At 36.7% G+C, this 25,578-nt stretch overlaps 1 protein-coding gene across 1 annotated transcript in view; it reads right to left on the bottom strand.

The window, feature by feature from the left end:
* LOC136036945 (SR-related and CTD-associated factor 4-like) overlaps window positions 1–25,578 on the bottom strand; it is a 126,465-nt gene that overhangs the window by 83,183 nt on the left and 17,704 nt on the right. The window contains exons 4-7 of the mRNA XM_065719338.1: window positions 19,054–19,232; window positions 12,456–13,082; window positions 5,353–5,487; window positions 1,043–1,155 (exon numbers count right to left, since the gene is read on the bottom strand). Of these exons, the coding sequence (XP_065575410.1) occupies window positions 1,043–1,155; window positions 5,353–5,487; window positions 12,456–13,082; window positions 19,054–19,232 (1,054 nt within the window). The remainder of the gene's footprint in view (window positions 1–1,042; window positions 1,156–5,352; window positions 5,488–12,455; window positions 13,083–19,053; window positions 19,233–25,578) is intronic.

Below are 25,578 nucleotides of genomic sequence, written 5' to 3'. Positions count from 1 at the left end.
TAGGTTAAAAGTGTATAGAAGTAGTATTTCAAAGACGGCTACGGCCATTCATTCCGTCCTTTCTCCCAGAGCATACATACTAAGAAATAAAAACGAGTTAATAAGACTGATCAAGAATAGTGATCAAGAATGAAAAAATTGAAAGGCAAACAACGATGACAGAACATAAAATAAAATGAAAAGGCAAAAAATGGTTACTAGACCAAATGTTTCCAGTAGGAATGAGCATGGATTAATGCCCTGAAGGGGCTCAAACACAAAGATTTACAGTAGCCCCCTAGACACAATCAAAAAATATAAACTATAACAAGCCTCAATGTTATTTTGAGTTTTCAAAATTCCACGTATGTACAGTAGCAATTTTTAAAACCATCACTATTATCATGAAACTATTTTTTATTTAATTCAAGCATACAACTTATTTGAAACACAAGCTATTAAAACTCATAAAAAACAGGCCATAAAAACTTATATAGTATACCCCCCTTAAAAAGTTCCTACAAATAATTCTTGATATTACGCTGACTTAACAGGTCAAAACGAGAGAACATAGGACAACGAAGAAAAACAAGATATATCCCAGCAAGTGAAAAAAAAAAAAAATGCAAATATTGCAACTGTAACCTGCATTAGTTTTTTTTAAAGATTTTTCTTTTTATATTGCAATATATACAAGGCCGTATCCAGGATTTCTGTTCAGGTGGAGGAGGTGTTACGAAAAGAAATATAAAAAAAAACATCCAAAATGTGTATACATGCATTTTATTACATTTTTATGAGTGGGGCATAAATTGGGGGAGGGGTGGGGAGTAACAACCCCCTAACCCTTCCCCTGGATACGGCCTTGTCCATATACTTTTGTCTATATTTTTGTTCTTCTTTGTTTACTGAGGGCAACTGAACATAGCTCTTGGCTATTTACATTTCCTCTTTTTCACCGGCTTTTTACCTCATTTTTCTTCGCTGTTCTACGTTTCCCCGTTTTCTAACGTTTTTGTTCTACTGAACATTATTGCCCAGTGCTAATTAAGTAAATACTCACCACTTAGATGATCTTTTTTCAGAGGTGGGAGTCCTCTTTTCTTTCTTTCACGCTCCTTCTCTCGTTCTTTTTCTCTAGACTCGGCACTCTCCCTCTCCCTGTCTCGAGACGACCTGGAAAACACATTGGGAATTAAAAAATATGTAATCAGGTTTTTTTAAGAATATTTTACTGTAGCACCTCTCAGATGATTCAAGGTTACATCGGGATATAAGGCAAAGTTATGTAATTTGTTTGTTGATTTGACCCATCTTCTAATATTACAGGTTCCATTAACTTTTTTCCCCTTTTTTCAACTATTTGAGAAATTGCATTTTTGGGATATCCATTACCTATTAGAATATCCTTAATAAAAATTAGTTCACTACTCATATATTCTGGTGATGTTAATTTTAATACCCAAAATACCCGTTCGAGGTTTAATAGTTTTTCAATATCCTCATCAAAAGTTGGTTCATAATGCTAAGTAAAGCCGATCTGAAATATAACAACACACAAAGCAGCAAGCTTATGTATACAGTCTAGAGTCTGAAATTTTTTTCAATATCCAGGAATCCACCGTCAACTTTAAAGATATGTTACCAATGCCCGTTTAAGGTTTGACTCTAGACTATATAAATAAGCTTTCTGTTTTGTGTGTTGTTTGATGAGGAATCAGCCCCAAAAAAAATATAATGACAAACCCGAAAAATCAGCCAGAATTTGTTTATAGTTTAGGGACAAATTCGAAGAGATATACCATTTGATTCCTCATTAAATGATCTTTAACTAATTTTACTCAATTCGAATTTGAAGTAGATGTAGAGGAAAACTAAATAGAAAACATGGCATTTGATTTCCCGTTCAATGCTCTTTACAGATGTAATAATTACTCTGCCATTATAATTACCACCACCACCCCAATGAGCCAAATGTGACCAGAGACTATCTATATAAGTTCGCATTTTTAATTCGGCGTTTTTATTTGGCATTATGAACCAACTGTTGATGAAAGATAAGCCAAAAAGGAATGACGAACCCACAGAATCAGCTAACATTTGTTTATAGACAAGGGACAAATTTACTTTAGGGTAAATAAACATATTTTTCTAATACAGATACTAATTCCAGCTAAAATTTAAGCCGTTCGGAACTCGGAATGCATTGAATAGGAAGGTAAAGTATCTTTCAACAGAACAGAATAATTTAGTAGATCACACAGCCTTGCCATAAAAGAACAAAAAAGCTGAGGAAAGAAAATCGGAAAAGTGGTTTTATAAAGCCAACAAAATACTGGACAAAATAATACGAATATTTCGGGCGTACAACCGCTTCCCTTCTTCAGTGCTACAAGAGAAAGTTTCAAGAAAACAATGTTCACATTTTTTGAACGTAAATTCGAACTGAATAAAAAAGGATAGAAATAAAATGACAAAACATAAAACGCAGAAAGCAAAAAGAAATAAAACCCGAATTAGAAGGATTAAAAACCACGCAACACGGAATAAACAATAAAAAATAAAATAAGATATAACCGATTGAAAGTTCTGAAAGCCAAAAAACTAAACTCAATAGCAAACCCCTCACAAATATCCATGACTAACAATAAACTATGTTCTCATTAGATTAGATACTCACTTAGATACTGTATAGCCTAAAGAAAGATAAGGATGGAAAGCATGAAAAGATAATGTATAAAAAGTTAAAGATAGAAGAAAGGAAAATGAAGAGATGCTAAAACTGACTTAATGAATCTCTTTATGATGTTGATGTGGCTGAGGGTCTTCATTAGAGCGGCAAAGCGAAAAATCAAACGCACAGTTTTTTTTTTTTTTTTTTTATAAGAGGCTATGTTTGGTGCTAATGTTTGGCTATGTAAATATGTGCTAATGGAGGCTATGTAAGAGGCTATGTTTGGTGCTATGAGACTGAAGCCACATCCTAAATCTCGTCCTTTGCGGGCGCTGCCAAATGGTCATATTTTGCTCGAGTTTTTCTCTCCAGTGTGAGCACGCCCATGACTAGTTGGTTGCCATTGCCGAACCAGTTTTACGACTTGAGTATATACAAGAGCAAAAGTTGACTCCATATTCACTGTAAACGGCCATCACTGAGGGACAAGAGAGTAAAGACATAATTATAAATATTTGAGTAGATTGAGTAAGACAATAGTACCTAAAGAATCGAAGAGGTTATTGTCCTATGTACATTGTCCTACAACAAGGCCAAATTAGCACTTACGCAGAATTTTGTGAAATCTCAGTATACTGATTCAGAGGCCATTCAAAGATCCCAAAATACAAGAAACGCAAGCACCTGGACCCAAGAACCCCCTATTGTCTCACCATATTGTCTCAGGATGTTAGGAAGTGTTAGTTGAAGTTACAGCCGTATGTAAAGCTCCGAAAAAGGCTCTCGTGTTGTGTAATTTAGGTGTTTTAGTTGAGCATTAGATGACGCAATCTAAAAGGCAGAGTACTGCCACTGACAACATGATCTACCCGGTTTACGTCAAATACCAATGAAAATCGAAGAAACACCAGTGTTTTGACCACTACGTATCACATTGAAACATTAACATAAATGGCTTCAAGATCAACAATGGGGTATAATGGCCCTTGTTACGAAGTTCATACGTCATTTCGTTACGTGTCAAAAAAAACGTCCAGGCTGAGGTTGACAGCCACTTTGTTGTTACTGACCTCAATTATTTTATTAGGATCAACAGTAAGAGGCGAATTGGCTTGAACTTCAACAAAAAGTCTACATAGCCGAAGTTCAATGTACTGAAGACTGGTGTGACAGGACACTCGAATTAAACAAGGAATATCCATCAGCCAATCTCTTAAGAAAAAACTATTGCATACGATAAGTTTCAAACTTGTAAATTTCTGATCAAATACCAATAGACGGCTCTTGGAAAATACTTTCTCTGTGGCTCTACTTCACAAGATACAATACTCACAACTCTTAAAGCGTTCGAGGGCAATTAAGAGGTAAATACTATTTTCGTAAGCAAGATTACTAACACATCTTTCGATTCTCCAGACGCAAAAGTACTTATCTATATATCTACTCATAGAGGCTCTAGACGCCAAGAGGCTCAGATGTTTGGAAGATTTTTAAACCAAAAACAGGTACCATATCAGAAGAGTACGACGGGTTTTTTTTTTACGCCTTAGTATCCCATGACCGAGAGTCGTTATTCAATAACTGAAACGGGTTATTCAATAACGGGTTATCCATTTCAGGTTATTCAATAACCTGAAATGGATATTTTTGGAAACGTCAACGATTGTTTGTTAATCAAGGATCTGCACTTCAGGACCAAAATAGGAATCATAGAGCTCTGGTTTAATGCGGACCAAGCACGACTGTAGCCTACTTCTCAATTTAGTTTCAAAGGCCCATAATAACGCCCCCTTTCTATCTCCCTTTGATATTAATGGTGACCCCTTTGATATTAATAGGCGAGTGATACACCTATTTTGAATCCAAATTTTGGTTCTCCAGATTTCCATATTCAGGAACTGTACGATAGGAGCATGGATATGTTCTTAGCTTCTTCTCCAACTTATTACGTAGTGCGATGTATACAGGCTTGGTATAGGCTACCACTCCCTCATCCAGCCCTCGTCAATAGAAACCAAAAGTCTGCAAAAGAGTTTTGATTACCAATCAAAGAGACACATAATGAACTGTGATACAATCAACCTGTTTTTTGAAGTCTTGAAAAATACTGAGTGAATAAATTTTTGAAGTCTGAAAGAAATGAATCATGTTCGTGTCGTTGTAGGGAGGCTGTGAAGGACCTGTGAATGAGGCTGTGAAGGCTGTAGGGAGGCTGTGAAGGACCTTAGTTGTCAAGGATGAGTTTCAAACAGGCAAAGTGTTTGTATTTACCGGGGATAAGATATCAATTTCATTCAACTTCGGGATCACACCCAAGTGGCAGGAAGTTAGAGAATTGTAATTTAATTAACATCTCAATGATTACATGGTCTTTAAAAGAGTAGGAAATCAAGTAAATTAATTTTTGAATGTTAACTCGTAATAAGCCGAGCTTTCTCGTCGTTTATTTGAACAATAACATCAGTCAAATATACATAAAACTCAAAAGAAATAAAATAACGACAAATACATAACAATTTATTTGGGGGAGGGGAGTTTACAAGTAAAAAAAAAACGGGAAAAATAGGCAATTGATATAGAAATGTATAATAAAAAATTGATTGCAGTAAGAACTGCAAGACCTATATCATGAGAGTATCCCTGGATACATGCCTTCATTAAGTACTGAATATAAATACAGGCATTAATATGAGACTTACCGTCTTCTTCTGTTCTGGGAACGAGATCGCGATCTTCTGCGTCGATCCCTTGACCTTGATCGGCGTCGTTTACGATCACGTGAAATTGAACGCGATCGGCGTCTCCGGCGGTCATCACGACCCGTGCTTACGCTCCTAGAAAGTGAAAAATGGAACCATACAGACAAACATAAGCCTAGAAACAGACACTCAGAAAAGTAGAAAAAATAAACAGAAATAAGCGAAAAACAAAGCTCCTATTTTCACCTATATACACAATAGTGAACAATAAAAACACAGTTCTCTCCTTATAGTAATGATATGGTGAACATTAAGTTGTAAACTGCAAAGAACCTTGCATTACAGTTGAATCAGAGTTTGCATTTCAATTTTGTAACCAATCTACATGGTCCGTCAGAATTATAGACTACGAAGGTAATAATTACATAATTATAACTATAACATTGTTTTTACAATTGTAATACTGAAAGCAAAAAACTGACATTAAACAGAATCTTGAAAAAAAAGATACTAAAAAAATATACTGAAACTGAAAAAACACATATGAATGTGCATTGTCAATTTAATACACATATGCTGATATTTATTCCTTAAAATGTTAATAATATTTGATTTATCGAAGTTATAAAAGTGAAAATAATATAAAAAAAAACATTTCAGTAAACTGGAGATTGTGTTCTGGCCTTGGGAGGGCATAGGGGGTTTTGAGCCCTAATCATGATAATTTCTGCTCGTTTTGAGTTTGACTCGGTTATTTATTGTAATTTCTGTTCGTTTTGGGTTTCATTTATTTATTGATGCTGATTTGTGGTAGTTCTACGCTTGCAAGATTATTTTATTTTAGTTCTTGCACATTTTTGGTTTGATGGAGTTCTTTACTTTTCTTTGAAAAACTTATTTTTTGGAAAAAGTTTTTTTTCTAATTTCTGTTCATTTTATTTAGACACAGACTTTTCAGAGACAAAGAAAACAAAAGTTTAAATCTTTTTGGCTTTTCTTTAAGAATCTATAGTTTGGCCTGCTATTTGTATGCTAGAGAAAATGTTTCAACAATTTTTAAAAAGATACACCCTTTTAAAAATCGGGACACAAATAGCGTTTAATTTAGTTATATACCTCCTCTAGTTGACCTGAAAAATAAAACTTGATACCATTCGCAAAAAATCTACCTATGCTCTTTGACAGCTTGGATACACTCACACTCTCAAGATTTGGTTATATTTTAAGAGCAGAAGCAGTATTCTTAGGATATAGCTGAGATGTCTTATTGGCAATCACCATACACACAGTGCTTTTTGATTTAATCTTAAGGCAACATTTAGTTTTCAAACATAATGGGCAAATTGCATAACTGTGGGGGGCTGATCTACGCAATAGCCCTAGAGATACAGTTACAAGACCGTTCAGCTATGTTGAACATAATGGCTATCTTAAATTTTGATTGAAAGTGTTGGGAAATTTATGAGCTAAAGAAGAAGGCTGATTGCCCTTCAACCACTTTTGACACTTAAAAAGGGTACTAGAACTTTAAATTTCCAATCAAATTAGCTCCTTTAAAATTTCAACGATATTACTAGCCATGATAGAGCAGCGCTGCCTATGATATTGCTTATATGCCCTTTTGATACTTGCATGCGTATGGTTTTTCCGTTTAAATGGAACTCCCCCTAAACGTGTCAACTTAATACCCTTAGTATCATTGGTTACAGTAATCGTAGAAGTACTATCAAAAGTATACACACAGTGTCTTCTGACTAGATCAAAATATGTCAGAACTTGCTCTAAAAGGCCTAACTCAATAATGTAAGCCGTTATTGTGATATTGCTTTTCCACCCTATTGACAATCTACATGATCATAGTTCATTTTAGTTCAGCATCCGCCTAAATATTTCTTGAAAGCTTCGCCTTAACACTCTTAGCCTGTGTAGCAGGAATAGTTGTAGTAACAATAGTAGCATTAGTAGTAGTATACAGCTTCGTCTTAATACCCTTAGCTTGTGTAGTAGAGAGAGAGAGAGAGAGAGAGAGATAGGTTTATTTAAACAACATCGTAGCTAACAGCTAATTTGCGTTGCTTCACTATGCTAAATAAAAAACTAACACAAAAAAAGGTACAAGCGAATTTGCGTGGCGGTTCGTGAGTAGAAGTAGCTCTACTGTGAACAGTGCTGACATCTATAAAAAGGGACGGTAGCAGCATCTGGTGGCTTCGTCAGAAGATTAAAAATCACCAAGTTCGAAAAAGTAGATGGCGCCACCGTATACAGGGGTGAAGAAAGGTCAAATAAAGTATCTTTCCTGTACTTAATTTGCATATTGATGGCACAGAAAACTGTCAGGATAGTCACTGCTTTAACTGGTGACGCCATTGACGAACCAGCACACATATATTGGGCACTATTGAGCTAAACTTGGTAGATGGGCTCTGCAGCTGTGCTAGCGCAACAGCGCCATCTACCTTTAGTAGAAATAGTTGTAGTAGCATTAGTAGCAGTGTGGACATAGCACCTTTTTTTCAACATCCCCTTCGAAACACGATGAAAATTTTAATTTAATACCACCAATCGGTCCTGATACATTCCTGATAAGTCCTCTTGACAACCTCTGTGGACATTGTGTGTTTCGATTTATTTCAATACGGTCACAATATTGCCCAAAATTTTCGTCTTAATACCCTTATGTTTATTATTAGTAGTAGTAGCACCAGTAGTTATAGCAGTACTAGTAGGAGCAGAGTTAATTGTAGCAGTCCTAGCTTTAGTAGCAGCAATATAAATAGTAGTAGTGGTAGTAGCTGTGGGAGTAGAAGCAATAGTATGATGCTGCAAATATTGTTTTTTTGTTAGTTCAACACCCCCCACAACAAGCATTGTAAGTTTTAATTTCACACACGAAACTGTTCCTAAGAAATTAATGATATGCCCTTTTGACAACCTGCATATGGATGGCATATTGTAATCCTTACAATTAGAAATATTCAGAAAAACTCTCTGAAAATTTTATCTTCATGCCCATAGGTATTGTTGTAATATTAGTAACAGTAGCAGGCTAGTATAATAACTCAACTTAATAAAATTAGCCATTGCTATGATATTGTCGATTTGCTCTTTTGATAACCTGTATATTCATATACTTCTTGAAATTTTCATCTTAATGCTCTTAACCTTACAAGTAGTTGCAATAGAAGTAGTAGTTCGTGAGTGTTGCAGTAGCAGTAGCATTAGAAGTAGTGTGCACATATTGCCTTTTGGTTAATTGATATTCCCCTTTAAGCATTCTCTGAGAGTTCCAACTTAATACACAAATCAATTCTAAAGATACGCTATTTTGACAATCTAAAAGTACACAGTGTCTTTTGATAGTTCGAATTTGCCATCAATAATATCTCAAATTTTAACTTCATAGACTTAGCATTAATAGTACTATTTATCACAGTAATTTCGGTGGTAGTAGAAGTAGTTGCAGTGTTGTATTAGCAGTAGTATTAGCAGCAGTATTAATAGCGGTAGTAGCATATGCATATTGCCTTTTGGTCAGATCGCTTTCATGACGTCCCGTAAGTTTCACCTTAACGCGTGAAGCCACTTCAAAAATATTGCTGATACGCCCGTATCACCAATCTGTATACACATAGTATGTATTGATTTAGTACAACTTTCCCTCAACGTTTCCTCAGATATTTTTTTTTCAATATCCTCATCCTTATCAGTTCTCGCTACAGAACTAGTAGTTGTAGTGATAGTAGTAATAGAACTTGTAGTAGCAGTAGAAGCAGCAGTAATTGTAATAGTAGTAGCGTGCAAATATTGCCTTTTTGGTCAATCGATCATCTCCCTCATCATTTCCTGAAATTTGCAAATTAATATACTCAGTCATTCCTGAGTTGACAACCGATATACACGTAAAATGTTATGATTTAGTTCAACCCTCCCCTCAACGTAATGGCCTCGTATAAATGCCCTTCGTATTTTGGGAAAGTAGAAGTCAAACATGCATATATTTACATGCATTTCATAAAAGCCTTACAAAGCCCTTAGGACATAACTTAAAGCCCTAGCCCCAGGGCTCTGTGGGGGGGGGGGTGTACCAACCCTGGAGGTATTGTTATATGCTCTTTGGACTATTATAAACAAAATTGCCATCACATACGTTCAATCAGATGCGCTTGGTGAAAAGAAGGGTAGTTGGGGAAAGGGGCTAGTTGACCTCCATCACTATTGACTCTTAAAAGGGCACTAGAACTTCCAATTTCAACCAAATGAGCCAGCCACCTCCAAAATTTATACAACCATAAATTCCCCATAAGAACCATAAATTCCCTAGGGGCATAACTTATAACCCTTTCCCTCAGATTGAGGTGGTTTGTATCAACCCCAAAAGCCTTGTTCTGTGATCATTGGATTATTTTGAATAAAAGGACTGTATCAAAATTTCTATTGGATGTATCTCAAGAAAAAACGACGTGTTTGTGTGTGTGTGGAGGAGGGGAGGGCGGCATTCTGATCACTTTGACTTTTAAAAGGGCACTAGAACTTCTGATTACCAATCCAATAAGTCCACTCCAAAGCATATACGACCACCCTTTTCATAAGAACCTTATGTGCCCCAGGGAATTACTTACAACCTTTACCCTGAGAGCTGTAGGGGAATTGTTTTCCTCATAGACATAATTTTCGGATCCTTCAACTACGATGAACAAAATTGTTATGTCCAAATTTTGATAGGAGATATTAAGGGAAATGATGAGCGTAGGGGGGGGGGGCTGGTTGCTCTCAAATCACTTTACTCTTAGAAAGGGCATTATAACTTCCAATTTCAAATCTAATGAGCCCCACCTGAAGTTTATACGACCACCCATTCCATAAAAACCGTATATGCCCACAGGACATGACTTACAACCCAATTCCCAGGGCACTGGGGGGTTATGTCATTGTTATATGTTCTTTGGACTATTTTGAGCAAAATTACTATCTTAAAATTTTAATCAGATTCGTTTAATGAAGACGGGTAGTCGGGGGGAGGGAGGGAGGAGGTAGCTGCCCTTCACCACTCTTGACTCTTAAAGGGAATTAGAACTTCCAATTTTCTATCAAATGAACCTGCTCTAAAGTTTATACAACCATCCCTTCCATAAAAACCTTAAATGCCCTCGGGGCAAACTTAAAACCCTTTCCGCCAGGCTCTGGGAATTTTTTCAACCCCAAAAGCCTTGTTATATGATATTTGGACTATTTTGAATAAAATAGCAATCTCAAAATTTCTATTAAATGCATTTCGGGACAATGTGACGTGGGTGTTTGGGAGGGGGTAGCTGTCCTCCAATCCTCCAATCAATTTGGTTCTTCAAAACGACACTAGAGCTTCTGATTACCAATCCAATGAGCCCCTCCGAAGTTTATACGACCACGCTTTCTATAAAAAGCCTTATATGCCCACAGGGCATAACTTATAACCCTTGCCCTGAGGGCTAAGGGGAGGGGGTTGTCATCATCAAAGAAATAATTTCCAGACCTTTCAACTAAGTTGAAAAAAATTGGATATATCAAAGTTTTGACTGGAAGTGCTTGAGGAAATGCTGGCATGGGGGGGGGCATTTATCCTCTGATCAATTTCGACTAATAAAAAGGGCATCAGTCGTCTCAATTTCAAATGGAATGAGTCCTTGTTGAAGTTTCTACGACAACACTTTCTATAGAAACCTTATATGCCCCCAGGGCATAGCTTACAACCCTTGCCCTGAAGGTTGTGTGAGGGGGGAGGGGGAGTTGTCATCCTCAAAAGACATAATTTAAAAAGGGCACTAGTTTTTTAATTCTATTCTTTTCGAAGTTTCTGTGTCAACTCCTTCGATACGAAGTGCCCTGGTCTAACAAAAAATAATAATAATAATACATTGTGCCGACATCGTTTTTTACCTAGGCAGCGCTATTGCGCTGCCTATGATAGAGACAGAAATTGAGAAGAAAAGTAAGTACAATACATATCCCTTTCATTCTTGGAAGATCACCGAATCTAACACACTATTTTGGATCAATCCCCCAATCACTATTCAGGCTTTAAATATCAAAGCTCATTGAGACTAAGGCATAAACTAAATACAATTATACCACTTAATGCAATAAGGTAAACAATATTAAATGATAACGTTAATAAAATAAACGAATAAAATACATATTTAATATTGCAGAAAAAAAGGATCCTGTAGGGCTTTAAGAAAAACCCTGTAGCCCAGGAAACCAAGAATGGAGAATAAAGAATTGAAATTAACTACTTCAAAGAAAAAAATCTTCAGGGGTAGACTATAGAGGTAGAGACAGGTAGTGGTAAGTTTAGAGGTAGGTGTGATTCCAAAGTAAAGTGATTGCGGCTCAAAACGTTCCGTTCTTTTTATTGCCTTAAAATTTTATGCAGGAAGGGGAGGGAGGTATCTTTTTCTGGTATACACTTAAGGAATCACGTGATTTGATTAAGTTTTCAAAATTTTAACTATAGTAGAACATTATGAAAATACGCCACAAATGTAAACCAATAGAAATGAAGGACACTTTTGCCAGATATTTATAGAAAAGCCAGACATTTATAAAGAGTAGGCTGTCTTTTTCTCTTTAATGCAATTATACAATACCAATAAATATTCTCAAAACTAGGAACAACAAACCAAAAGGGGTTTAACAGTTTTGGTCAATTGTTGCCCTGAAAGAAAATAAGACGTTTTTAAAAGCACTTTTTCTCTGAGTAGATTCTAACTTCAAACTCTAACTACACAAGTTAGAAGTTGCCCAGAAACACACACAAAATGTTCGATTTTGACTATGTTCTTTGATTTCTATTTCAGCTAAAATGCGAGATATTACATTGTTATTATAAATATTTGATAATAAAATATATTTATATTTCGCAATTTCAGCTACATTCTTTTGCCCATTTGATTTATGAAACACCTCAAGAGAGCCACATTCTTAACATTGTTTATATAACCCTAATATTAGGGTTATAGATAGCCTTTTGTAGAGTAACATTTCTTGGTTTTTTTCTGGACGCTCCTTCCAGAAATATTTCTTTGTTTAACTAAATACATTAGATTTATTGTAAAAAAAAATACCTTCTTTTTTCACGTTCAATGATAATTTCTGGTTCTTCTTCGGCAAGGGCAGCAGGTGCTTCTGTCTCTATCGGTGACGACTGCACCTGGTTTGCTACGGGAAGAACTTGATGAGGCTGCATTGGCTGTGGTGTTGAAGTAGGCTGCTGTATATTGGGGGAGGCCTGAATCAGAGGGGTTCCTTGTAATTGGGTAGGTGGTATATTCTGTTGTTCATTGTTTGACTGAGGAGGTAGCTGTCCTAAAAGCTGTTGCAGTGCCTGGGGCATATTATTTTGACTACCAGGAGGAGGAAATGGTAGAGGTAACCCAAGGAATGGGTTTGGCATCCCAGGAAAGTTGGGTAAATTTGCTAGAGCTGCCAAATTAATATTTGGCAAATTGGGAAGATTTGGAAAGTTTGGAAAGTTATGCAAATTTGGCATAGGGAAATGGGGAGGTAAAAAAGGTAGCCCAGGTGGTGGTGGCCCATGCATAAATGGAATACCCATAGCTTCCGATTTAGGTGGCTCCAAACGTGAATGGTCTTGATTTTGCTGCCCTTCCCCCATAGAAGTCTGAAGCAATGGCAATTGCATATTTTGTATGGTGCTCAACTGTCTAACCAAATCAGGATTTGATAGGATGCTAAAAGAAAAAAATAATTCACAATGACAATAAAACTAAAAACAATACTACTACGACAATCCTTACATTACCACAATCAAATTTGCAACATAGCCCGCAAAAAGTAGTTGTTCTAATATCGCCACTGTCATACCTGAAGGTCGCACTGAACAGTTTCATGGTGTTTTTGCTATGCTGTTTATAAAGGAAACATCAACAAAACAACCTATATTCTAATGCGTCTTAAGCCTCTTGATCTACTTTACTCTGTTGATCTTCCCTATGATGACAGCTTAGCTAACAATTTTTGGAACAACTTTAGAATCGTAAAAATTAAACATTTAAAGCGTGGATGAAAGCAGTTTATATGTAGGAGAATCACAGCATTTATCTGATAAATAGGGCTACCAGACCAACACACCTCCCTCTTCAGTTAAACGGCTGCCCAACGCCCCATTAGTCAGCATCTTCGAGGACAAAAGGAAAGCACAAAACACCCACTTCATTATCTCCAATAATCTTCTAACTTTCATTTCTGGCCAATGTCCACTGCAGCTGTAGAACAGCTTGGCTACAGGTGACCCGGCTAATAACTACCATAGACTGAGAAGATTCTGGATCAGGATGGTCTGAAAATCTTTGCACAAAAAACATACAAAAAGGGGCTCAAGCAGATAAATAATTTATCTATGAATAATTAAACAAGCAAATTGAACACGTTTAATGGGGCTAAGGCCGAATACCTTGTGGTACAGAGGAACACGGTTGAACTACAACTTGAACTAGAAGATAAGGATCGTCAGCAGAACTTAATTATTCATGGCCTGCCAAAAGAGAAATCAGGCCAATCTTTTAGCGAAAATACTGAGACATTATTCAAAGAGAAATTAGAAGTTGAAAAAAATATTCCTCTTAAAAAAGTGTACTGTATAAAGAGTGTTAGCGCCATTACAGTTAGAACCAACAAACAAACTGAATTATTGCCGGTTCTTGTTTCTTGTGTGAATGATTCAGATTTGCAAATCCTATTGGGCAAAGTAGGCAAACTTAAAGGAAGCGGTATGAGAATATGTACTGATCTGCCTCCTTCACTAAACGCCCTACGTAATCAGCTTTTGGCCAAGGCACGTGATCTTAAAGCTCAGTAAATCCAAGTTTATGAGAGTGAAACAAACCGATGCCAGACTATTGCTGGAAACTAGAAGTGACTGGCCAATTGGTAACACACGACGAATGCTAATATCGGTTGCATATATCTCTATATAATGATTTGTCATTTTGATTATGTTTTTTGATTCAGTACATAGTTTATGCTGCTTGAGGATATGAAAAATGATAACTAAAGTGCCCTACATGAAAAAGAAGTGTATTTATCTCGTTGTCTGTGTTCTTCTGAATTTTTATTTCCTTTCTTTTTGCTCTTTTGGTTCTTCTATGCTTTCTTTTTTTCGTAATTTTTACTTATTTGCAAAACCCTGCTTATCTATCTCTGAGCTCCTAGGCCTAAATTCGTTAAAAATTGGTTCAGTTTTTTTTTTGCCGTATGTCTTTTGTTGCAGAAATTCTACAACAACATACTGGAAATAAAGATGAAGAAAGTTTTAATTTGAATGGTGAAGCTGTGAAGGTTGTGTCTCAGGCAATATATTTAGGATTCCATATAACATCGAACGGAAGATGGAGCTATCATATTTCGAAGATGGCAAATCGAGGAAAAGCAGCAATGGCAACGCTGTTCAGGAACAGTAATTTGGCGGGAATAGGTGACTTAAAGATGCACAAAAACGTATTCAACTCCAAAATAAGGCCAATCCTCCACTATGGAGGAGAAGAATGGGGCCTAGAAGTGGCAAATTCATTAGAAATTCTACAGCTACAATAATATAAACGAATGCTAGGTCTGCACGCCACAACTCACACACTTTTCATCAAGGGAGATTTGGGACTTTTCTCCATGAGAAAACATAGACAGATCCAATTAATTAAGTTTTGGCTGAAAATACTGCAATGTCCCTCCTCAAGACTCATCAGAGCAGTGTATGATGAATTACTTACCCTGGGAAAAAATCTTCATGGCCCTTCCATGTCAAAAAACTACTGGACAGCACAGGTCTATCGTATGCATGGAATGGAGGAGATGGCCCAATCTCAGATCAAAAAGTCTTTCTGTCAGAGATCCAAACAAGGCTGGAAGACCAAGAAATTCAGAAATGGTGGAACGACCTTAGCCAGTCGGAAAGCTTAAGTTCTTACTATAAGGTGAAAGAAAATTATGGTGAAGTGTTATATTTTAAATTAGGGATTCCAAAAGAATCCCTGTGGTCTTGGATGCAGGTGCGAGCAAACTGTCTCCCTCTTTATAGTGTTTGGAAAAATAGGTGTCACCCGGAAATGCGGTATACTTGCCCAATTTGCGGTGATCTTGATGGGCTGGACCATTTTCTTTTCAGGTGTCAGGGGCTAAATTAGCTAAGAGGGAGCTTTCTTAATGTGGGTGGTCGTGAGCCCCTTCTTGGGACTTTGAAGCCGACGTCGAAAATAAATATAGTAGCAGTGGGAAATTTTGTCCGGAAGGGTCTTATTATTCGAAAGTTGATTGTTACATAGTTTAGTTTGTTTGTTGTTGTATATGTATGTATACGGCCTGAAAAATGGCTTTAAATACAGTCATTCATTCATTCATACTGCCGCACTGTCAGCGCTTGAAAATTCAAAAAAGGTTTGACAGTTTTCCATTGTGTCATCCCAGCCCGGTGCCAAGTGGTGAATATGGGTGAGCAATAAATTTCTAATTTGAATAGTGGTGGCTGGGATGGAACTCACGATAGGTTGAGTGAGTTGGAGGGGAGATCCTTGAATTTATCACAGATTCTTTCATGCATTGATAGAGAGGAAGAAAATATTTATGATTATTTTATTAATAATTTTCCCACGAACAAATACCTTTCTCTTGGAATGATTGTGACTGAAGCAACAAAGAAGTGTCTCAGAATGGCATTTCTAAATTGTTGTGGATTGCTGAGTAGTTTAGAAACCCTTTCAAAATTACTTCCCGATGATAAGATTGATGTATTCGGTGGATGTGAAACGTTTTTAAATGAACAATCTTCTGAACTAGTTCATATAAATGGGTATAAGTCGTTGCTTAAAAATAGAATGGGTAGACAGAGAGGAGGGTTGGCTTTTTTTGTAAATGATAGTATACCTGTAAGAGAAGTGGATGACTATGATTATTATTTAAGAATTAACGACGCTTCTTGACTACTATGGTCCCTGCGTCGGCCCTGCAGTACATTGCTGCAGCGTGATTCGATCTCTGGGTCCCGTATTACCAAGCTAAGGTCAAATCCACGGCGCCACCACAAGACAATGATTATGATTACCTTTATGAAGAGATGTCATTTGAATTTTTTGCTACTGAGTTGGATTTAAGTCCTTCGAAAGTGGTATGTTGCACAATAAGCCGCAGAGTTTGGCTGCTAAGCAATTTGTAAAAAAGTTTGATGAACTTAGCTCGCTGATGACCCAAAGAAAATGTAAATTAATAATGATGGGTGACTTGACATTGTTACGAGTTGTGTGTCCAAGGGTTTGCTTCCAGCATCCCGGATCCCAACGAGAATCACGGAGTCATCAGCGTCGTCAATTGACAATATTTTCACAAATTTTGAGATACCGGGTTGTAATGTTAATGTTAATGTAATGTAATGGTTGAAGATATTTCTGACCATTTTATGATCCTCTGCGACCTTCAAACTGGAGCACCCTATACCCTCTTCTTTGAGGACAAGAAGACTGGACGCTGCTTTGATTGATTAACTCAAGAGTTGACAGTCCCAAGGCGACCGGTCTCCCTGCTTAGAATGTGACTACGTGGACAAAGCTACTGAGTACTTCATTGACCAGTTCGAAATAGTATTTAATAAGGCATGTCCTTTATCAAGCCGGCAAGCTAGGCGTTATTTTAAACCGAAGAAACCATGGAATACAGCTCCTGTTTTGTCTTCTATTCATACCAAAAATAGCCTCTTCAGGAAATTCACGGCAGATCCTACACATGAAAGTCAGGCCAAATTTCGGCAGTACAGAAACTGTCTGACAAAGCTACTCTAACAAGCAAAGCAGTCATACTATCTTCATGAATTTCAAAATGCTGAAGAATCCCCAAAAAAGACTTGGTTGATTATTAATGAATGCCTTGGGGGAAAAAATGAAAAGCCTTCCGGAAAAGATATTATCGCGAAAAGACAAGAACATTGTTAAAAGGAAGCAAAATTGTTAAAAGGAAGCGGAGGAATTACTGCGAGTTATATACCAACTGAAGAATGGGTTGTCGGAAGGTATGGAGGGCTCGTCAACAGGTCTATTAAAACGGATAATGCCAGATGTTGCAGAATTTTTAGTTCATATTATCAAATTTATGTTTTTCGAGTGGACGTTTCCCAACATGCTTAATGTCTGCATGTGTTTTAGCCCTGCATAAGGATGATGACATGAAAGATCCAACAAACTACAGGCCAATCTCGATCCTATCTTCATTCGCAAAAGTAATTGAACGATGTCTTTACAGCCGCATAGTGAAGTTTTTTGATAAGAGGAGATAGTTTTAATGACCTTCTGTTTGGGTTTGGGAAATGTCATAGCACTGAACATGCAATTCTGTCCATCACACAGTTTATACACGGCTCTTTGGATAAAAATGAAATTCCGGCTACTATATTTATCGATATAAAAAAAAAAGCGTTCGATACTATTTGTCATGTAATTTTGCTTTTTGAACTCAATAACTATGGTACACGCGTACCTGCAAATTCTCTGATTGAATCATATTTAACTGGGCGCAGTCAGTTTGTGGATGGTGGAAATGCTACCTCTTCACTACTTGGTATCACTGGTCAAGTCTACGTTCCCCAGGGGTCCATACTTGGATCTCTACTCTTTCTTATTTATGTTAACGACATCAACTGGGAGCTGGCAAATCTCGGGCTAAACGTCCTACTCGCTGACAATACGGCCTGCCAGTGTGCGGTTCTGACGAAATGTCGCTTAAGAAAAATATGTTGGTAGCTTTACTTGGTTTAATGCAAATAAATTATCTATTAATATGTCAAAAACCAAGTACTGGATTTTCTCTCGTACTGGCCAGTCACCACCTGAACTTAGTAGACTACACATTGATGATAACGATAACGAAACACATTGATAACGAAAAAAAATTATTAGGGGAGCTACTTGCTACTTCGTGAGCCCTTGCTCTTAACGCTAAAATCTTTAAGTTCTTTAAGAATACTTCTCACTCAAATTTAAGAGCACTTGTGTTTGAGCAGTCTTTCATAAAGAATTGTGACAAAAAGAAAAGCTTACAGCATATTGTTTATGCATGGTAGCGTGTAGTTGCACGTCAGCTATTAAAGGGAAGTCAGTGGATCTTCCTGTGAGTGGAATAATCAAGTGTTGGACTCCTCAAAAAGGGCAACCTCAAATGAAAAAAAATACATCCAATAAGAACAAGAGCTGCCCAAAGAGAATATCTTAAATAGAATACACACTACTACCCTAAAATCTATTTTTGATATCTCGGACACCAAGAAACTTAATGGTATTTGGCATCAAGAACCTCGAACACCTTTTTCCAGAGCCAAATGTCTTTTTGCACCAAATTCTTTGACACAAAATCTTTTATGCCCAGCTTGTATATTAAGCTCTTTTGTTTAATTTTGAATCTGTTATTACACATAGTGGAAATTTTATTTTTGAGGGAATTTGCCACATTACTGAAAAAACCGATGATGTTATTAAATAAATAATCTTATTTTTTTTTCTAAAATATATATCTATTATTGACAGATTGTAAAAAGGTTGGCTAGACAAAGGTGGCCATTTTTCCTATGGAGGGCTATTTTTAAATGATCTTTGGACTTTACTTGAAGTCCATTTAATAGAATACAAATAGTTTCCGTCATCCGAATAGTAAACATAGCAAAATTCTTACCTTCCCAAATCAAAGTTCGGCATGCCCAGATTCGGTCCAGGTGGCATCATTGGTGCTGACTGTGACGTCATAGCCTGGGTAGCTAGAACTTTTTGCTCTGCATCAGCAAACTGTCGTGCTTCTTCTGCATTTTCAGCCTCTTTCTTGTTTTCAGATTTCACTCCCTGAACAACACTTGCCTGGAACATACAACATATTTACTATCCTAAATTCTTTAGTGATAAATATGTAGTTAGTTTTTTATTTCCCTAAAGAGACAGTCAAACATACCTAGATATATTGGTCCATACAGAGAACACACAAGGCAACTACACACAGGATCCCTGATTTTAAACTTCAGATTTAATTTGAACTACAGAATGTGGTTTAAACTTCAGATTGAATTTAGATATTTCGGTTACAATAGGCCAGAGTTCGTTCTTTATTGTAACCCTAAAATCAATTAGAGTCTTTTGATTATGTTCAACACCCCCTCAACATTCCCTGAAACTTTCAACTTGATCTTTTTAGTTGTTCCTGAGATATTGCAGATACATTTTTTGGCAACCTGGATGCACAGTGTCTTTTGATTTAATCAATAATCCCAACCTTAAAATTTCAATTCTGATATAATTAGTCTTAATTGGAGTCGGAAGTGTAAAAAAAATATAGCGCCAATATAGCGCCAAATATAGGCTTAGACCAGTTTTATTTACGAGATTTTCAATAATTGTAAATTTGCTTTTTTGGATTGTCCAAAATTATTCTTATATAAAATCGACAATAGGGATTCCTTACTTTGCTACACTTGCTATTTTAAACTTAATTATATTTATTCTAGCTTAATTTTTGAAATTAATAGGCTAGACTGATAACTGTCCAAATATACCAAGGATTTTAATGGAAAATTTTTACAATTGCTATTCAGAATGAGCTTTTCAAGAGGAGAGTCCTGTAACCATGCGACGTCATTTATACGGAATTTCTTCTGGTTTAATAGAAGAATTTTCTTCTAGAGTTGCTTGGCAAGCCCCGTTTTTTTCAAAGATAATTACTCGTAAGAAAATCCCTATGGCTGTCAATGCTCTAATGAGAATAAAAAGAGTTTAGCCAACATCGAGGTCGCAAACACTTTTGGCGATTTGAACTCTTCCTATCTACTGATGAGGAAAATAAATACTTATATATAAATCCATATCCTTTTTCTGGAAAAAAACATACAATTTCGCATTTTTGCAGATAGGCGCTTGAAACCTCTACTGTAGGGTCCTCTGATACGCTGAATCTGATGGTGTGATTTTCATTAGGATTCTATGACTTTTACTTGTACTTAATTGTACTTGTGGTGGGAGTTAGGCGTTTCCGCCTCGCCCGGCATCCAGGATCCTTGTGACCTCTTTGGACCAGGTTTCACGATCTGCAACCATTTGTTCTGCGAACGGGAGCCACTAGGCCGACCACCTATGTCTAAATTTCTTAAAGCCACCAATGGGATCCAGGTCAGACTTGATCGGGATATACCAGTTCTTCTTTTGCCCTTCTTGATGCCTCTTCCAAGAGTTGTAGAACTAGAAGGATTCGACAGGGCAGGTATTCTGGTGGTCTCTGCAGGATGTAACCCAGCCATTCTAAGCGGCGCTTTTTAACGGTGGTAGCGACATCTCTTCTAATCTTGCAGAGTTGACGAATATCCGAGTTAGATATACGATCTTGCCGGCGAATTCTAAGTATTTGGCGTAAGCATCCATGTTCGAAGGTAGTTAGTACTCTCTCGTGTTGAAGCTTCAACGACCAAGTTTCGCATCCATAGAGTAGGATGGTTCGGACCATGGCCGTATAGATTCGACTTTTACTCGGATTAGAGATTTCTCGGCGGTTCCAAAGGGGTTTTCGAAGGGATGTGAAAGCAAACAGCGCCTTATGTATTCTTTGCTGGATGCCTAAGTCTACAGAGCCATCAGTGCAAAGTTTGGAGCCTAGGTAGGTAAAGCACTCAACCCTTTCTAGCTGAGTTAAGTTTACGCTCAAAGATATTTGGGTCGGATGATTCATGATCATGAACTTAGTTTTCTCTGCGCTTACTCTAAGTCCAATCAGATTTGACCATTCGATAATATCATCTAGCATCTTTTGAGCATGTTCAGGGCCAGAGAGGAGTTCGACCTCATCAGCGTAATCCAGGACGGTCAAGGACAATTTTTTTTCCAATTTGGGAACCATTGTTGCATTAGGGCATTTTCTAGCACCCAGTGCTAATGCTCAATGCAGCCTCTGCCTGGTCTGAAGCCAGCTTGATTTTCGCGTGTATTTTTCTCCAGGGCACTTTTGAAACAATTCAAGAGAATTATCCCGAATATTTTTAGCGCGATATCTATAAGACTTACTCCTCGGTAATTTCTACATTCAGTCTTATTTCCTTTCTTATAAAAGGGTAATATAATTGAAGTTCTACAGTCCTTTGGGAAGGAATTAAATAAATAAAAAAAAAGTTTTTTTTAACTGCAAGTAAGGAGCGACATTAAAACTTAAAACGAACAGAAATTACTCCATATATGAAAGGGGTTGCCCCCTCCGCAACACCTAAAAAGTGGAATTGTGACAAAGAGTCAAACTTTAGCGTAAAGAGCGAGGCGTCGCGGAGGGTACAACCCCTTTCATATACGAAATCTTTCTGTTTGCTTTAAGTTTTAATGTCGCTCCTCATTGAAGGGTATTTCTCATTGGCTTTTTTTTAAATAATGTTAGAAGTCCTTCGCCCCCTTCATGGAAATTCTTTTCCTTCATGATAAATTTCTCCATCGAAAGATCCTCCCACGTAACCCCCTCCCGCCCCAACGCGAAAAACTCCCCCTGAAAACGTCTGTACCCTTCATATTAACCATACCATATGTGAACAATGGTCAAAGTTTGTAACTTGCAGTCCCTCCCCCGGGGACTGTGGGGGATCAAGTCGTCCCCAAAGACATAGTTACAAGGTTTTCGACTAAGCTGAACAGAATGGTTATCTCAAAATTTTGATCGGTGAAAAAATGTGCGTAGGAGGCGGCCTAGGTGCCCTCCAATTTTTTTGGTCACTTAAAAAGGGCAATAAAACTTTTAATTTCCGGTAGAATGAACCCTCTCACAGCATTCTAGGACCACTGGGTCCATGCGATCACCCTTGGGAAAAAAACAAATAAAAACGCATCCGTGATCTCTTCTGGCAAAAAATACAAAATTCCACATTTTTGTAGATAGGACCTTGACACTTTTAAAGTACGGTTCTCTGATACGCTGAATCTAAGGGTGTGATTTTTGTTAAGATTCTAAGACTTTTAGGGTTTTTTTCTAAATAAGGCAAATTTTCTCAGGCTCGTAACTTTTGATGGGTAAGACTAAACTTGATGAAATTTATGTATTTAAAATCAGCATTAGAATGTAATTCTTTTGATATAACTATTGATATCAAAATTCCGTCTTTTAGAGTTTCGGTTACTATTGAGCCTGGTCGCTCCTTACTACAGTTCGTTACCACGAACTGTTTGATTAGTTTTCCATGCGCCTTGAAGGATGTCATGGATCTGTTCAGCTGTTACTTCGGGGCATTTCTTGCATAGTTCCGGAAGAAGGCCATCTTCACCAGAGATTTATGATTCTTTAGTGTTTTTATTGTTTTGAGGATTTCGACTCTTGTAGGAACGCCCAATTCAACATCATAGGGTTTTTTCCTCAACAGATGGGGAAGATCGTCAGAGGGGAATTAATGAGAGGGATTTAGCAACGACTGGAAATGTTGTTTCTATCTAATTATCTGATCATTCTGGGAGGAAATGATTTTTCTTTGGTTGTCTTTGACAACTTCTGACACAGCTACCTTTTTTCCTGTAGTTTCTTTGAGAATCTGATAAAGCTTTTGGGTGTCCAGTGAGGTGGCGGCTTCTTCCCACATCTATTGACGATCAAGTCGTGACGTTTTATTTCATTCTTTCTGCGTGCTGAAAGACCAAGGAGAATTTTTGGGATGATATGTTTATGAGCTGACCCAGAATTCGATATAGTACCCGCTCCCTTGCAAAACGTAAATCTTGAACAGAGTTACTTCACCACTGTCAGATGAGGACGTAGTCAATTTGGGCTTTGTAACGCCATCGTTGGAATACGTGGCTTGGCCAAGTAATCCATAATTAGTAAGTAAGTGGCTTTAATAAGTGGCTTTGCTTATGCTGGAAAAGAGTATTGGAAACAGTCAGTTAATTCATTAGGGCATAATTGACTAGCCTTTTATCATTTTCGCAACGTTGACCAAATCCAAACTTACCAAGCACTTTGCTACTGGTTTGGTCCTTAGGTCCCACTCTTTAGGTCCGCATCTCCAGCAACAATTAGGTAGTCTCGTGCGGCTACAGCTGGAGTAACGGTCTTTAGTTTCGTGTAAAAATCGTTTTTCGTCTCATCTAGCGCATCACACGTAGGAGCATAGGCTGACAATTGAGATATGTTAGCTGGGCAGCCCTTGAATCTAATCTTGACTAGGCGGGAGGAAATTGTTTCCTATTCTAGAAGAGCATTTCTGGCTCTTTGGCTAAGTAGAAATCCTACACCATGGAATCCCAAGTTGTTCGCTACTCCTGAATAGAAGAGTCAGCGTCTGCTACTTTGAAGGATAAACAAGAATGTGCAATTGGCTTGTAATACCTGACAAGTGCAAAATTACACAAGATGACATATGACTGAACAGCTAAAGAAAAAGGTATGTAAGAAGAAAAAACAACTAAACACATTGAATTGCAAACGAAATTGCGACACAAAACAAAAGAATAATATAATGATTATGCTATTGTGCAACTTATTTCAGAAATTACAACTGAATAAGGAACGTGTTATTGTAGTGTCAATAAAGGATAAAGAGGAAGGAGAAATTAAATTCACGGCAGAATTTTTTAATTCAACTGAAATTTCTGATTTGCCACCCATGACCTGAAACTAAAGAATAAAACAATGATTATGCTAGTGTGAATTTTATATACTTCATATAACATATGCTTCGGAACATTCCTGGATGCTGCTGAAATTATATGAGAAAACGCACGAAAATGAAGCACAAACGAGATCTTTGCTACAAGACCTGTAACAACAAGCATCAAAACGAATACATCAACTGGTAAATGAAATCTGCCGATTTCATTTTCTTTTATATATATGTATGTATATATACATTTGTATATATATATATATATATATATATATATATATATATATATATATATATATATATATATATATATATATATATATATATATATATATATATATATATATATATATATATATATATATATATATATATATATATATATATATATATATATATATATATATATATATATATATATATATATATATATCTATATATATATATATATATATATATCTTTATATATATATATATATATATATATATATATATATATATATATATATATATATATATATATATATATATATATATATATATATATATATATATATATATACTAGCTGCTGGGGTGGCGCTTCGCGCCACCCCAACACCTAGTTGGTGGGGCGCTTCGCGCCCCCCCCCAAGCCCCCCCGCGCGCGTAAGTCGTTACGCGCCATATTAGTCACGCGCCATTGTAGTTGTGTCCCTGTGTCCCAACTTAAATCTGGTAGGCATTGATGACCTTATCCAAGTCAAAATCCCAAACCCTATCATCATCGCTATGATTTTCAGTTTTGATATGTTTTGACTCTCGCTGTCCAGGTGGATTTTCATCTAACTGCGCGGTTTTGCGTTCTTTAGCCGCAAGCCTGTTTTCTTGCTGTTCTTGTGATTCCCCGGCACGCTTTCTTTTCTTACTTTCTCTATCAGCTGCAAGCCTGTTTTCTTGCTGTTCTTGTGATTCCTCGGAACGCTTTCTTTTCTTACTTTCTCTATCAGCAGCAAGTTTTTTGGCATAAACTCTTTGAGCAGCTTCCTCGGCTGTTGCCATTGTAGGTTCTTCAGTCATTTTACAATTAAACATTTTTCCGTGAACAAATGTCTTAAATACCGTTAATGACGTCACCGTCATAGCAAAAATGACGACAACTAACTTCATGACGTCAGTCGACACACAAACATGACGTCACTCGACAGACAGACAAACAACTTATTTTTATATATATAGATATATATATATATATATATATATATATATATATATATATATATATATATATATATATATATATATATATCTTTTCCAGTTTCCCACCATAGATCACTGTTCAAAATTTCATTTACAATTCAATGTCATTCTCACTGTCTATTTTTTCATGCCTTTTTCTTTAGCTTTCGCAAATCTCACTTTAACTTGTTTTCTAACCATATTTATGTGCTTCGTTTTCATCAATCAACCCCTTAGACATTTTAAATTACCTTAAATTAGAATTAGCGCCTTTGTAAAAATTATGTTTTTTTTGTTATTGTGAATTTTTGTTATTTTTGTCATTATGAAAAACAATGTTGATGACCTTATCCATGTGAAAATCCCAAGCCCAATTATC

The sequence above is a fragment of the Artemia franciscana genome, chromosome 2 (assembly GCF_032884065.1).
Source record: "Artemia franciscana chromosome 2, ASM3288406v1, whole genome shotgun sequence".
Lineage (NCBI taxonomy): Eukaryota > Metazoa > Arthropoda > Branchiopoda > Anostraca > Artemiidae > Artemia > Artemia franciscana.
Note: the sequence above shows the minus strand (reverse complement) of the source record. Positions and strands in the feature narration are given on the sequence as shown.